Source organism: Phaethon aethereus, assembly GCF_964289735.1.
Source record: "Phaethon aethereus genome assembly, chromosome: 12".
Taxonomy (NCBI): domain Eukaryota; kingdom Metazoa; phylum Chordata; class Aves; order Phaethontiformes; family Phaethontidae; genus Phaethon; species Phaethon aethereus.
This window is the reverse complement of record NC_138588.1, coordinates 4,071,716-4,085,869: the sequence shown is the minus strand read 5'-3', so window position 1 is coordinate 4,085,869 and position 14,154 is coordinate 4,071,716. Positions and strand designations below refer to the sequence as shown.

The window sequence follows — 14,154 nt, the reverse complement described above, 5'->3', positions numbered from 1 at the left end:
ACAAAGATTTTTCTGCAGGAAACGGCAGATCTGGTTAGAGTCACATCACGAGAGATGAGTCTGAAGCAGCAGCAGACTGCAAACTTTTTGACTGGTGTGTGACGAGGCTGTGTCGCACAAAGCAAACCTTCGCTGCTCAAATTACAGAGCGTACCGGAGGTCCCGCAACTGAGGCTGTTGAAACACAGTTGTTGCAAATGTATTGCATACAGGCATGTTGTTTGCCTCCTGTCCACCTCCTTTTTGAATTCATTCGTTCTTAGAGCTAACTTACACAACCAAGTGGGACAATGAGCATTAACAAACTATTTCTTAAAGAAATGTGGTTCTGTTTCTTGATGCAGCCAGCAGGGTATCACCACACAAAGACATACCTACATATTTTCACTGTTTTTGAGCTTGTTTCAGCCATTATGTAACCTTCCACACTACCTTGGCAGCTGGGCCAAGAAAATTTGAACAAAGTCCCCAGAGTAACTGGTTTCAGTGAGAGGCCCCTGCCAGAATACAAATACAAACCTCCTGCTGCTGTTTTCTCTCTGTGTCTGCATGGCAGGCAAAGATTCCAGGCAGGTTTTTCAATATGGATCTTTCTAAGCACAAATGAACACCTCTTATAAGCCATTTAAACTTCACAATCCCACTTCCGAACAACAGCTGGGCCTCAATACTTCTACCAGGAAAAGTTTTACTTCCGTATTTCTCAAAGTGTAAGGAAAACCAAGGCACTGTCACTAAAAAACCTGTTACCTACAGCGCCCTGAGTCCTCTTATTTTAGTACACATAATCTAATAGATTCTTTATAGTAGCTTTAAACATGACTCAGCAACATTAGATTCTGGACTTGTATTGCATCATATACTCAAGGACATCACACTGCTTTATATGAGAACTTCTTAAGCCATGCAATCTCCTCTAGCTTTGCACTCAAAATGCTCATTTCATAGAGGTAGACAGAAGTATTCAGAATGGGACTTGCCAAATGTCACACAATGAGTCAATGCCAGAGCTGGGAATAGAAATCAGGAGTCTACAGTCCAGATTCTCTGCCTTATATAGAGCAGTAGCCTCAGTCTCATAGTTTAGGAGAGTGCCTGCTCACCAGAAAGATGTTTCTTCCTTTATAGGATGGCAGTGTACAACATTGCAATGGCCAATGTCATCCATAAGCAGATGGATGGATCTTATGGATCATCCATAAGATGCATCCATATACATCTGCTGAGACCATGTTCTTCAAATATAAAAGGGAAGTATAAGGCAAGCAATGGAAGCAAGTTATGTTCTAGAGAACTTTGGTGAGTGCTATAACCTCAGCTTCACCATCAAGACCAAATGCGATGTCACTCTTTGGACTAGGTTCTTGCTTTTGCAGGCAGTCTTGCTGATTTGGAGGGGACAGTCTGTGGGAGCTGGAGTAAGAAACAGGAATCTGGCAACAACAGAAACAGTTGAAACTCAACATAATTCTTCAGAAGCCAGCATGGTATACCAATGGGCATCAGCCTACTTCGATTATTGCACACATATTAAGCCCAAGTAAGTGCCATGTTACCTTCCTACTTATATAAGCCATATATATATATATATATATATGGGTTATATATACACACATATATACAGGGCACAGAATAGTGGCTATTAAAACCTGTTTCTCTACAAGTGACACCTATTTTTCCCTATTCTGACTAAGGAGGATCTTTCACACAGTTAAAATTTAGTACTACCAACACTAACCACTTTCTGAAACCAGTTGCATGCCACGGAAGTATATTCCTTAATTTATTCTTCCTCTGCTGTGACACATATGCTAATGACACAAAGCCAAATTCCCTTCTGGTTTAGCATCTGTAATATGAATGGGTTACATATGGGCTAGCTTTCATGAGGAAAGAAAAATCACAGTTATATCACCAATACAATACCTTTGGCAGAGAAAGGGGACTGAAGCTAATACAGTGCTATATCCATCCACAGAAGGCAGAGACAATGATCTCTATGTAAATCACCAATATTTTATATATTCAGGGCATCAGACACATTGTCCATAATTATCAGATACTACCCTGTGGGTTTAGGACACACACAAAGACTCAGAAACACCAAACATCTGTTTTATGGATGGGAATCCATTAAAATCCAGCGTTCTCCAATTTCATATTGCACCATTGCATTACTCCTTAGCAAGCTGATGACCAGAGGAATTACTTATCTTCTTCAGGCTCTACCTCCAGCCACTGAGTATAAGAAGTATTTCCCAAAGCAGGGACAGATGAGATATCAGAGCGCAGTATAACTTGGGCAGACTTCATTCAGATTGCAGCCCTACCAGAATAGTTCCTTGTTTCATGGTTTTCAAGAAAACTTTCAAAATATGCAGCCAGTATATACAACACAGAGATAAGGCCCTAAACTGTAGATGATCTGAGACGACTGTAGTAACTCACCAATTTGGGTACAGGCAATAATGCTTGAAAATTGATGTTATCAAAATACTTACTTATTTCAACAGTATTTAAGAAAAGATGGGGGATTTCTTCTGTACTCAGGAATAAGGTACACTGCTTCTGGATTCAGACAACAGAAACAGTGGGGCACAGAATGTATTTTGCTGCCACATAATGCAACTGTCAGGGGAGAAGGAAGCAAAAGTAGGATTGAAGAGAGCGAAGAGGACAGACTGGTTTTGTCCCAGGAGCACAGACCTTCTAAATGTCTTGGAAAAGCTATGCTGGAAAGCTTAACAAATTAGTTTAATCTTTATTGCTCTGATCTTCCACTTTCTCTGCTGCAGCCACAGCACAAGAAAGTACTTGGGTATTTTAAGAACAGAAAAGAAGTCATAAAAATATTTCCTTAGTCATGCTGTCATAGAAATCTTCTACAATACTGTCTTTAAAAATGAAAAGAGCTCTGACCTTAGTCAGCATGTGTCTCCCATCAGCTTCTTTTTTTTTTTTTTTTTAAACTTCTTTATTGTATCTTACCACAGCCATCTCCAGATGTTGGTACACAGTAGAAAAACCTTCCTCAGTGGAAGAGTGTTTTCCATTGGACACAGAATAAACACATTGTGACAGATTCCAACTGGAAAGAAAACTTGGACATAGAGGCCAGTCCTTGCTCGTGTTTGAAAAGAAAATATATGTATTTTTCAGCTCTGTATTTCCTTCTTTCACTTGATCAATCTCCACAACACAGAGAGAGAAGGACTTGCATTCTGAGATGAGACTTCTGCAGGTAGTCTCAGAGCTCCTGCTGAAGGCACTTTCCCCGTGCTCTCCATCACCCGCTGTTGCCAGCATAGCAACCCCAAGTCTGAGAGTGTCTCTCTCAACACTGGAGTGTAAGATCAGCTGAAAATCAGGATTCATTCCAAGTTTACATAGAATGTAGGATAAGGGGCTGCTTGACTTTGAGGCAAGTCTAAAAAAATCATGCAATCATTGAGCTATGCCTCCAAACACTGCTGGTACTGTGGTGATTAAAAAAAATTACCAGAACTGATACAGTGAAGGGTACTGCAACCCAAGTTAAATAAATAAACAAAGTATTTAATGTGTGGAATGTAAGGACCCTGTGTATCCAGGGTTTGGATAAGATTAAAGGCAATTAGGAAATAGGAGGAGTAGGAGACAGAAGAGAAGATTTAACTTGGCTTTCCTACAACGAGGTATTCTTTGGTGTCTGAGTGCCAGTTTGATCTGGGAGTGTTACACAGGTTCTTACAATGGGAAATACATTCATTAGCTAGCAAATTCTTGGTTTAGGTGAGAGAGCACTGAAAGGAGCATTATATATACACACCAAAAGACAGTTTCTTAATCTCCAATTATCTAATTCTACATCCACTCCAAATAAGTAGAAATACTTGCGATTACTTCCTGAACAGAGAGACCTCCAGTGCTTAGAAGGGGTGAATATTTAATAGCTTATTTATAGTTCATACCCTGCTCAACTAATCTATATTCGCATCAGAGGTATACAGAATAGCAAAAGCAACATTACAGCAAACCAAAGAATGAAATATTGCCCAGAAAGCTCCTCTTAACATAGAGTTGGCTATCAAAATACTCTCCCCTACTTTTTTGACTTACCCACAGTGTCACAAGGCTCGTCTTTGTGTACGCAGAAATCTGTCCTAGAAAGAAAAACAGAACAGAAGTGAAATGTATCCTGGTCCTCCAGACTTCAGGCTAGGAAAAAGCAATGATGCATGACTCACATATCATGGGTGTTGAGGTTTGGGGTGGTTGTTTTTTTTTTTTTTTAAACTGCTGTGCAGTCTACATGATGACAACACAGATAGCAGCACTGATTGCCACTGCAAGATTACAAGCAGTTATGTGAATCAGCTCCATATACAAGCAGTTATGTCAATCAGCTCCATATACTACAGTCCAATTTAATAGACTTAAGATTTAGCTTGTAAAGATTTAGATGTAAAAGAGTACTGCCTCACTCTGTGACGTCAGACTTCTTCAGCAACTGGATTAAAACTGAACCTCTTATTTTCACAAGAGAACTATAACAAAAAAGGAGCAGACACCCTGTGATACAACAGCACTGTCAAAATTGGGAGGAGGAGATATGTGGCCTGAAAACACAGAACTGATCATGTATACCCAGAAATTCTCCACTCCAGATTTTTTTCTTCTTCCACTGGAATAGAAAAAGACAAGAAAGAAGCAGGACTAAACAGAGAAAGGCAGATGTTGACAAGGAAGAAGAAAGAGAATTTCAGGATTTGCCAGGTAGCAGCTGGGTGAATTGGCTTCAGCTAAACTTATTACAGTCAGATTTGCCATTTTATGATTTGAATGCAACACAGAGAGGTTGAAGAGACTTCATTTGGTCTCTGTTACTCCTCCACATCTCATCCAGTCTGCCCAGATCTCATCAAGGCAGCATGAGAGACTACATATGCCACTGGCACCCACAAATCAACCAGGGATTCATGGAGCTGTATTAAACAGAAACAGAATAAAAAGCCTTGAAGCTCTCCATCTAAGTGATGACACTTCATGTGAGAAGATTTTGTAAATGAGATTCCTTGTGATAGAAAAACAAGTGTGGGAGGAAAAATATTTTATAACTAAATTAATGGTTTGAATACATTTCAATAAGCCCTTAGACCTAAACTTTTAGGAGCTATGTTCATCAGACCTACTTTGCAGTGCTATCCGCTATGAAGAGGAGCTGGAGAAAAGCACCACGTGTGCTAAAACAATTCGGAAGTTCCTTAACCCAAGGGAAGCTGAGGAACCATAATCTCTATCATTGTGGCTTTCCTCACCCTGTGGGGAGGCTAGTGAGAGAATCATATTAGTGCATTTGGAGTTTGTCATTTGAAATGCCTGAGTCCTCAGTGGGATTTTAAGAGTTTGGCAGGAGAAAGATTAAAAATACTTAGAGAAAGATAATACTTAGAGAATACTTAGAGAAAGATAAATATTTAAAAAAAGAAAATACTTAGAGAAAGATAAAAATAGAGAAAGATTAAAAATACTTTTTTCTTGAAGAAAAATATGAAACTAGGGTTTATAGGAAAAGGGATTTAAGGCCCTGGACTGTGGCTGATGAACCCAAATGCTTCACACCAAACTCCTTTGAAAATGACAAATCAAGTTGTCAAGGGCTTGGAAGGAGAGAAACAACAACAATTACCAGCTCTTGTTAAGCAGACATTGAAAACTGACGATGCTTCAAGGCAGAAAACCCACAACAACCATCAAAGTATTAAAAAATCAGCTAGGAACAAAACAAAATCGGAAGCTACAACCACACACAGGCCCCAGCTTTCATTTCTCACCACAGCCTTACTGTGTCTCGACACCTTGGCATTCCAGCCTTTCCAAAGAAGACTAATGACAGTCTCCTGACGGAGCTGGCACAAGCGTGCCTGCTTGAGTTCCCAGAGCCAACTTGACAGAGGTTTATTTAAGGTCTTATTATGTTATATAAACTGGTAAATCAAACAGATGCTTTTCTTGTGACAACAGATAGCTGAACTATTAGTAGATGGCAGGAGGCCATTGCTAGAAAAGCATCTCTCTTCAGGGGCTGGCCAGCTCTGCAAATAAAGCACAGCAATTTTGCTCCTTGCACTCTGTGTTCTACACTGAAAGGTGTCTGGCACTTTCAGGCAGCTTGCTGGAGAAATTACCAGCATGTCATAAAATGAGGGGTCTTGTAAATGATCCAGCACAACTTGCAGACTCTCCTACAGAGGTAGAGAAATCCTTGTCTGTAAAGAGAGTGCTGTGATGCTGTCTGGTCAGTGAAGGACTTGAAACAGGTCAGCAAGAAGAACTGAACATAGCTGCCCAATTCACTGCATGTGAGCCTGCAAGTATGAAACCTCCTCAACCCATCCTTTAAACTGTTGACTATTTCCAGAGATGGTGACTCCACCACCTCCCTGGGCAGCCTGTTCCAATGCTTGACCACCCTCTCGGTGAAGAAATTTTTCCTAATATCCAATCTAAACCTCCCCTGGCGCAACTTGAGGCCATTTCCTCTCGTCCTGTCGCTCGCTACTTGGGAGAAGAGACCAACACCCTCGTCGCCACAACCCCCTTTCAGGTAGTTGTAGAGAGCGATAAGGTCTCCCCTCAGCCTCCTCTTCTCCAGACTGAGAAAATGCTGGGCTTTAAATCATCCGGACCTATTGTAAACATATCACCCCAAAACTCTGTGGCCGAACAGAAAAGCATATCCAAACCTTCCATCACAAGTGAGTTTGGTGTGTGTCAGTCTTCTTCCAAAGGCAAGCAGCCACCCCATCACAAAAACTACACACTGAAACTCCTACAGTCCTTTTCTGGCAATCAGAGGAAAGACAAAAACTGAAAAGGCATTGAGAAAAGTCTATCTCACCTGTGGATCTGTCACACCAGTGAGGTACGATGGCCGCATCATGTCATTGAAACTGACCTGCTTTTAAAATGTTTTCAATCACAGGTCTCCCTCTGGAGCATTTTTGAGCTTGACTGCATCTATATTTTTGAAGTGAGAACTTGACATGAATGGTACTATAACAATATTCCCAGGATAAAAAATGTATCTTAATATTCATTGCATGTGCAGAAGTCTCTTATCACAGAGACATAGTTTTGTTAGCACAATCTTTTATGAAGCTATGTTGGAATAAAACTCTTGCTCCAGAAGCTGCAGTTCAAATCCAAGATCTCACCTTATCACACTAAGTCTTGGATAATATATTGAAATCACACACTGTAGCTGTGAAACAAATTTACTCTTCACTTTTAGACACTGACTGAATCAAGCAGGACATGTATTCTCATCTTCTAGGGACCTGTGAAATTCTTGGTCATTGTCACTTGTGGCACTGTGCAGAGTGCTTCCATTAGCAGACTTAAACAATTCTTCTAAAAAAATGACAAGAAGTCAGTTGTTTTGTTCAATAAAAATAGCCAGAAAAGAAGAGCTCAGAACTCCTCCTACAGTCACCCTTCCATTTGGCTCACACAAACTGGAAAAAAATACCTAACTGTGCTAAGCTAAATTCTGCAAGTCCTTCTTGTAAGAAAGAGGGACAGTAGTTGAACTGTGCCACATGAATAAGAAGTATTCTGTTTAATGGTCACTTCCCAGCATCCTCCAAATGACATCTTTTGACCAGTTTAACCCTGCAGGGTCATACTGCTAAAGGACAGAGGAAATTGGTACAGTCAAAAACCTGCCAAAAAAAACTTTGCACATCCATATAGACATTTAGTAGCACTATGTGCCCAGTTTCCTTGATGCACATGGAATTACTTCATTTGCCCATTTAATGGGAAGGCAAAGGGCTGGAGAAATGTGGAAGGGAGAAGCAGGCTGCAAATGCAATAACTACTCCAGTATGTCAGGGGAAAAAACAAGTCTTTGCTTAATGACAGTTCTGAATTCTGTTTCTGTCAGTGTTGTGTGAGTCTTCGCTCTGCTATCACATCGCCTATAGTCTAATAAGTGACCCAAACACCTACAGCCACGAGGTGGGGAGAACATCAGAATGTCTGAAGATTTCCTAGAGAATGCAAAAGGCAGAAGATCAAGAGAGGGAATGTGTTTCAAATGAGACATGCTTCTAAGATCACTAAGATACAGATTCTGCAGACAGAAGTTATTCTGGTCAGCTGCCCATTAAAATATGAAGTACATCATCCATGGATGCTAGAGATCTGATTTTCTGCAAGTTTAAAACCAGAATCTGAACAAGAAAAGTCTGATGTTTATAGAGACCACAACATTATACTCAGACCTTCAGGGCTGTAACAGATTATTCCCACTGTCTCTTTTATTTACTGAACTGGGCAATTGTACATCTTATTTCACAGACCTAGTATGCCTTTTACCTGGAAATCAATCAGCTGGATACTATTAAAAGCCCAAAGGACGGATATCTGCCACCTAGGACATCTACTTTTGCATAAAAATGAGTATATGGGGAGCATCAGTTAGAGGTGAAGTTTTGAAAGGCAAGTATGCCTCAAATGAACACAGCCAGATTGGAACCAGAGGGATTTCTTCAGAGGTTGTCCCCAAAGAATCTGTTTCTAGTCCTAAAGCAGCTGCAGCTGCTGAAAATTCAGCTTCTGCTTTTTCTGGCACAATTGCTTGTGCTGGACATGCTGTTGCTCCCATATCCTCTACCACTGGTCCATCTGTACAGTCTGGGGAGGGTCCAGGGACACACACAAACACACTTCCAAAGCCAAGAGTAGAAAACCTCTTTTCTCTGACACAGGAATGGGGCTACTGGGCCAGAAGTCTTCCAAGCAATGCAGCATCCTCTATGTGGCAGAAGCAGGATGGGTTAAGGATGACAAGACACAGCAAGAAGGAAGGAAAAGGACTACAAGTACACACCACTGGCCTACCTCAAACAGGAAGAATGCTGCTCTTACGCACAGCAATGTGCTCCCTGGCCTGAACTTGCTCAAAAATCTGAATGTAGTTTCTAACCCAACTGAACCTCTACTTCTCCAGCTATTCTGACTGCAAAACCCTGCAAATCTATTGAACAATTCTTCCTACAAAGTCTTTGTACAATTCTTCCTCAGATGCTTGAGTCCAACTCATTTAGCCTGACATTATGCATTCAATTTTATAAGCTGCAGAGAGACTGCACAGATGAAATGCTCTGCTCATTCCCTCTGCCCCGTGCTTAGAGCACATCAGAAGAGATTCTGTATGCCTCACTTGTCATGCAGGACAACTGGATGCCCAGATGAGTTTAACAAAAATGTTAGTTATTTATTTAGGCCCTGATCCAATGAAGCACATGCTTAACTATAACCAGGATGTGCAGCCCATTGACTTCAAAGGAACTATTCACCCTGTCTAAAACGTTAAGTATCTGCTTAAGTGCTTGGTTGGACTACACTGAATACAGAGGAGAGAGAAGCATTTGGGGGAAATGCACACATGTCTGTGAAGGTGTATTCTTAGGGACTTTGCTGGCCCTGTGCCCTGCTCACCAGCTATTTTAATGAATGCTCACCAAAATCCCATGGATAGTTTGCAATGTGACTATCAACACAAGAGATTACTACAATCGGAATGGCAGTTTATGCAAAAACATGTCTTTCTACTTACACTGTTGACAGAGAAAAAAAGGTGAAAGAGGTGAGCAATACTGAACTGCAGTACAGACATTTCCTGTCTCAAACTGGGGAAGAAGGGGGTAGGAACTAGTGTTTTTCTAGCACATACAGCACCCATCTTACACTATATTTCCATGCTTACTTTAATTATTCAGAGATCATTTATGTAACAATGCATTCTTCATTTTCATCTCAAAGTATGCAGTCAACTTAAAAGACCATGGATTTGCTACTCGAGATTTATGGTGACTGTGGGGAACCTGGGACTCCCGTTGTATTGTGAAGTTGAGCCCAGGTAGTGAAGTTAGACGAAAAAAGACTACAGGTTAACAGGGACAACACCCTTTCTGCTTACTTGATCTGGGCCATACCCTGATGTGTTTGATACACCAACAGGTACTGAGCTGTGGGCTGCAAGGAATTTTGCTCAAGTATTCATACACAGATTATTTCACGTCTAAAATAAATGCAGTTGTTTTCAAACATACAAATAAATTAAGAATGATACCCCTCCTTCATCTCAGCTGTGATACAGGAGAGGTGTTAAAGTGGTTATTTCCTAGGGCAAAGAGAGACAAAATTAATTTAGTTTATGGTATTCATCTCCCACTTTCTTTAGGAGATAATGCCCTCACCACCTCCCCACTACCGACACACTGTCTGCTCTGCAGGTACCAGCTGTCCCTCCTCTCTGACTGTTCAGTTGATTCATATCTAATCACACACAGAGCACTTGTTTGGAGCTGTGGTCTCAACTCCACTGCTTCTTTCTTCTCGGAAGAAGGGTTTAGGCTCCAAAACCTCACCTATTTTTTCCACATACACCAGCTGGTGTGAGAAAAAAGTATCACCTGTGCTACAGCCATGTCTTGCCTGTATCCTGACCACAACACGCTATAGTGACCATGACTACAACAACACTCTGGTTCACAAGCAGAGATGCTTTTGCACAACCTTGTTAAGAATACACAGAAACAATACAAACCACTTTAATCTGAGCCATCTGAACAGCATGCTGGCAGCAAATATATCATCATCAACAGATCTTTTTCTTGGATTACTGCTAGACCAGATAACCCCATCATTGACTATGGGCCATCATAGGTTGAAATAAACTGATAAACCAGACCTCACTATACCTGGTTACAAAAACAGCAACATCCACCGGAGGGGTGTCATCCCTTGCACCAGGAACCTGATTGTTACCAAGGTATTTTGCCCCACCATATTCTTCGTTTTGCCATTGACAAAAGCTCTCCAGAGATCTCTCTCCATGATGCCCAATAGACAACTTTGCCTTTTGGAAGAAAAAGGGATACAAAAGAAGAAATATCAGTCACAGTCTTTACGTAAAGCATTAGACCTCTGATGAAAAATCAGAGACTTAAAGATATAGATGTGATTGGTAGAACGAAAAGTGTGAAACCAGCTTCATCTAAGCAGGTGAACTAGGAACCTTGCAATCCACACTGACTTCTGTCATTGATCTACACAACAAACTCCATCAGCTGGCAGCAGTCATAAGCTTCTACTACAGCACTACATTTAAAAGTCTCATAAGCCTGGAAGTTACATATTTGATACCAGAGCCATAGTTAACTCCTGAGACTGGTTCACAACCATAAGCAGACAAAGATTTACCAGGAAGGATAAATAAAAGCACTGTAGCTCCTTTCACTCCCACAGTCCCCTATACTTCCCACCTTTAATACTGCCTGGTAAAGCGTGGCAGGCACTACTTAAAATTTGTGATCATGTGGCCAGGCTTGCCCCACTTCCCCCTCCCAGCCCAACACAGGGATGCCACTCTGCCTGCAAGACTACCGCAGTACTATTACAGCAGCAGGGTGAAAATTAGTTAGAACTCACAGGACGGTTGCGGAGCAGAACTAGTTTGGTCACTCGAATGCTGACTTTAATTCCAAGACTTTGATGTTGAAACATGTTGTACACCTGTTAAAATGCAAAGAAAACATCCACAATATATCAGTAACAATACCAAGACATAGTAACAGTTGAAGGAACTAACTGGGACTAAAGTTAGACATTTGTTGTGCAAAAAACTGACCCAAACCAAAATCAAATGGATTGTGCTACTACACTCAATAAAATAAAGAATTTTTAAGAGCTACTGTGTTACTACTCTACCAGTTCCACATCCTACAATGTAGCTAAAACACTTGCAAAACCAGAGTAGGTTTGCTCCCACCTTACTGCACTGGGTTTCACCACCTGACCAATTTGTCACAGACTAATCTGAGCAAGATTCAGCACTCAGGGACAAAAAAAACACTAAAAACCAAAACAAAAAATACACAAGCAAGTTGCAGAAAAAAACCCATATTTTTAACTGGCATAAACAAGAGAAAAAACATAAGAGCAACAAAGGAAAGGAGAGAAATATTCCAAAGGAACTCTAAACATAAACCAGTCTCAGGAATATGGACATACGTTATGAAGCATCCAACTAACATGGATCTTCAGCATTTAAATATCAGAGGTATCTGAATGCAAAATGAAATAATGGTGTGTTTTAGACTTCAGGAAATAGAATGGAAAAGCAATTTCCCTCTGTTATTTTCATATCTTATATAAGAGAATAGTAATAAGGCAGCACATAATGACACAAGCCTCAGGAAATACAAAAATAGCACCGGAAACTACCTTACTACTTTCTCCAGATTTTGCATTCCAGCTCAGATACTTCACCTCATTTTTATAGGTTAGAACATAAGATCTTAACTGATGCCAGAATTTTATTCCACCCACTTCCCCACGTACAAACGCTTTAACTACACTGTATCAAAAAAGGTGAGGGAGGGGTTTATTTTAAAAAGGTGTAAAATACCGCATAATATTTTGGATGGATATTGCATTCCCTACTCAATCAAAAAAATAAAGTCAAGACCACTGAAGAGAGCCTCTTGCCTAACAGGAGGCAGGATTTGGCCCAAGGTAAGCTATGTTCCTTACTCACATCTCGTTTGGCTAGAAATATCACACAGGCTCAGCTAACTTCCTACAACAAACCCAAGACATGAACACATTTTGGATATTATGTTTTCAGTGCTTGGTATTTTTCCTATTTGTGCAAATACTCAGGAATGTGCTCAGTGTAAGAGTGTTTTTAAGCTCTTTAGTGTTTGGCATTGGATTTAAGCACACACGTAAATGTTTCCTATAATTTAGGCACAGATTGCAAGACAGACACTACTCAGTATTTGACCCACTGACCTTCAGTATGAGCACAATAAGCCATTTATCATCCCTGCGGCTGGTATACAAATGCATACAAGTACTGGTACTATTTGCTTAGCTCGCGGGTATGTTGGTAGAGTAGCTAAGGCCTCTCACTACAGACCTGGGGGGATCAACTTGACACTTGCAGAGAAGGGCTCTGACAGTTGACCTATGTGTAAATGGAGCCCTGGACATTCAGCTGAGAGGGTCAATGGGGCATCATGCTGATCAAGTCAACCTCTCATGTACCACTGCAAAGGCTAACAAACATTTGCCTGCGACGGATGCCTTTGATTTGCCTAGTTCACTGCTAGCTCTGACCATGCCATAAAGTTTCTACCCATAAAACAAGAGCAAAGCAAACAGGTTCTTATCATTAAGCCTAATGGATGACAGTGCTTGCCTTTCCATCAGAGCAGACAAACTGCCTGCCTCCAGACCCAGGACAAAGAGATCCAAGCACCGCTGACTTCAAAAGGTAGTTTTCACTGGCAAAACTTGCATAGCAAGAAACAGCTGCTGGAGAGCTTAGCATGTCATTTTGAAGGCTGTCAGCCCTTCTTCCTTTTCTCCTCTGTTCTCTGTCCTAATGATAACTATGACTGTATTTGTATTTGCATCCATCAGTGATCTCAGAAGAGCTCAACCTGGCTAGCAGCAGCAACAACTGGATACTAAACCAAAAGGACACTAGGCATGCAAAAGAGGCTTTACTTTGCTTGTTTATTCAAGTTTGTTTGCTTATTTTCTTAAATGGAGGCCAAAGAAGCCCCAGATTGATGGTAGTTTGTGTTGCCTAGTAGGAACAATAACCTTTCCCTCTGCTAAATAAGCCTGACTGGTAGAAGTCGCTGTTCCACTTCAGCACAACCAAAGCATTCAAACACAACCCACCTAGAGAAGAGACAGACTCTTTCTCACCAGAGATCTGCTCCAGCTAGCTCTGCTTCTATCCCCCACTCTGCCTAGAGGCTGAACCAGACTTTTCAGTCCATGAGCTCTGACTGGATTAAAATGGAGATGCTTGCTTCAACACCATCAGACTGGATCCTTTGCACTGCAGTCAGTACTTTAATGTGTGTACAGGTAAACATACTGCAATTTGCCCGACACCACAGTGCTGGCCTGTCAGGCTCTGATAATGACAGGCTGCCGATTATCACTGCAGCACAAATCCAGGTGTATTAGCAAGAAGTGTTTCTCCTGATGTTTTAGGATAGACAGTGTGCTGAATTTTGAAGATGTGGTGCAAGCAAAAGCAGCAGTGCACATTCTGGCCATGCTTACGAGTTGTTTAACTAC

The 14,154-nt window shown here is 41.0% G+C and overlaps 1 protein-coding gene across 1 annotated transcript in view; it reads right to left on the bottom strand.

Annotated features, from left to right (window-relative positions):
• The window catches only part of ADAMTS17 (ADAM metallopeptidase with thrombospondin type 1 motif 17), a gene marked incomplete at its 3' end in the record, with an annotated part of 194,530 nt that overhangs the window by 144,689 nt on the left and 35,687 nt on the right, over positions 1-14,154 (bottom strand). Inside the window, exons 5-7 of the mRNA XM_082005379.1 lie at positions 11,482-11,565; positions 10,752-10,909; positions 4,099-4,142 (exon numbers count right to left, since the gene is read on the bottom strand). Of these exons, the coding sequence (XP_081861505.1) occupies positions 4,099-4,142; positions 10,752-10,909; positions 11,482-11,565 (286 nt within the window). The remainder of the gene's footprint in view (positions 1-4,098; positions 4,143-10,751; positions 10,910-11,481; positions 11,566-14,154) is intronic.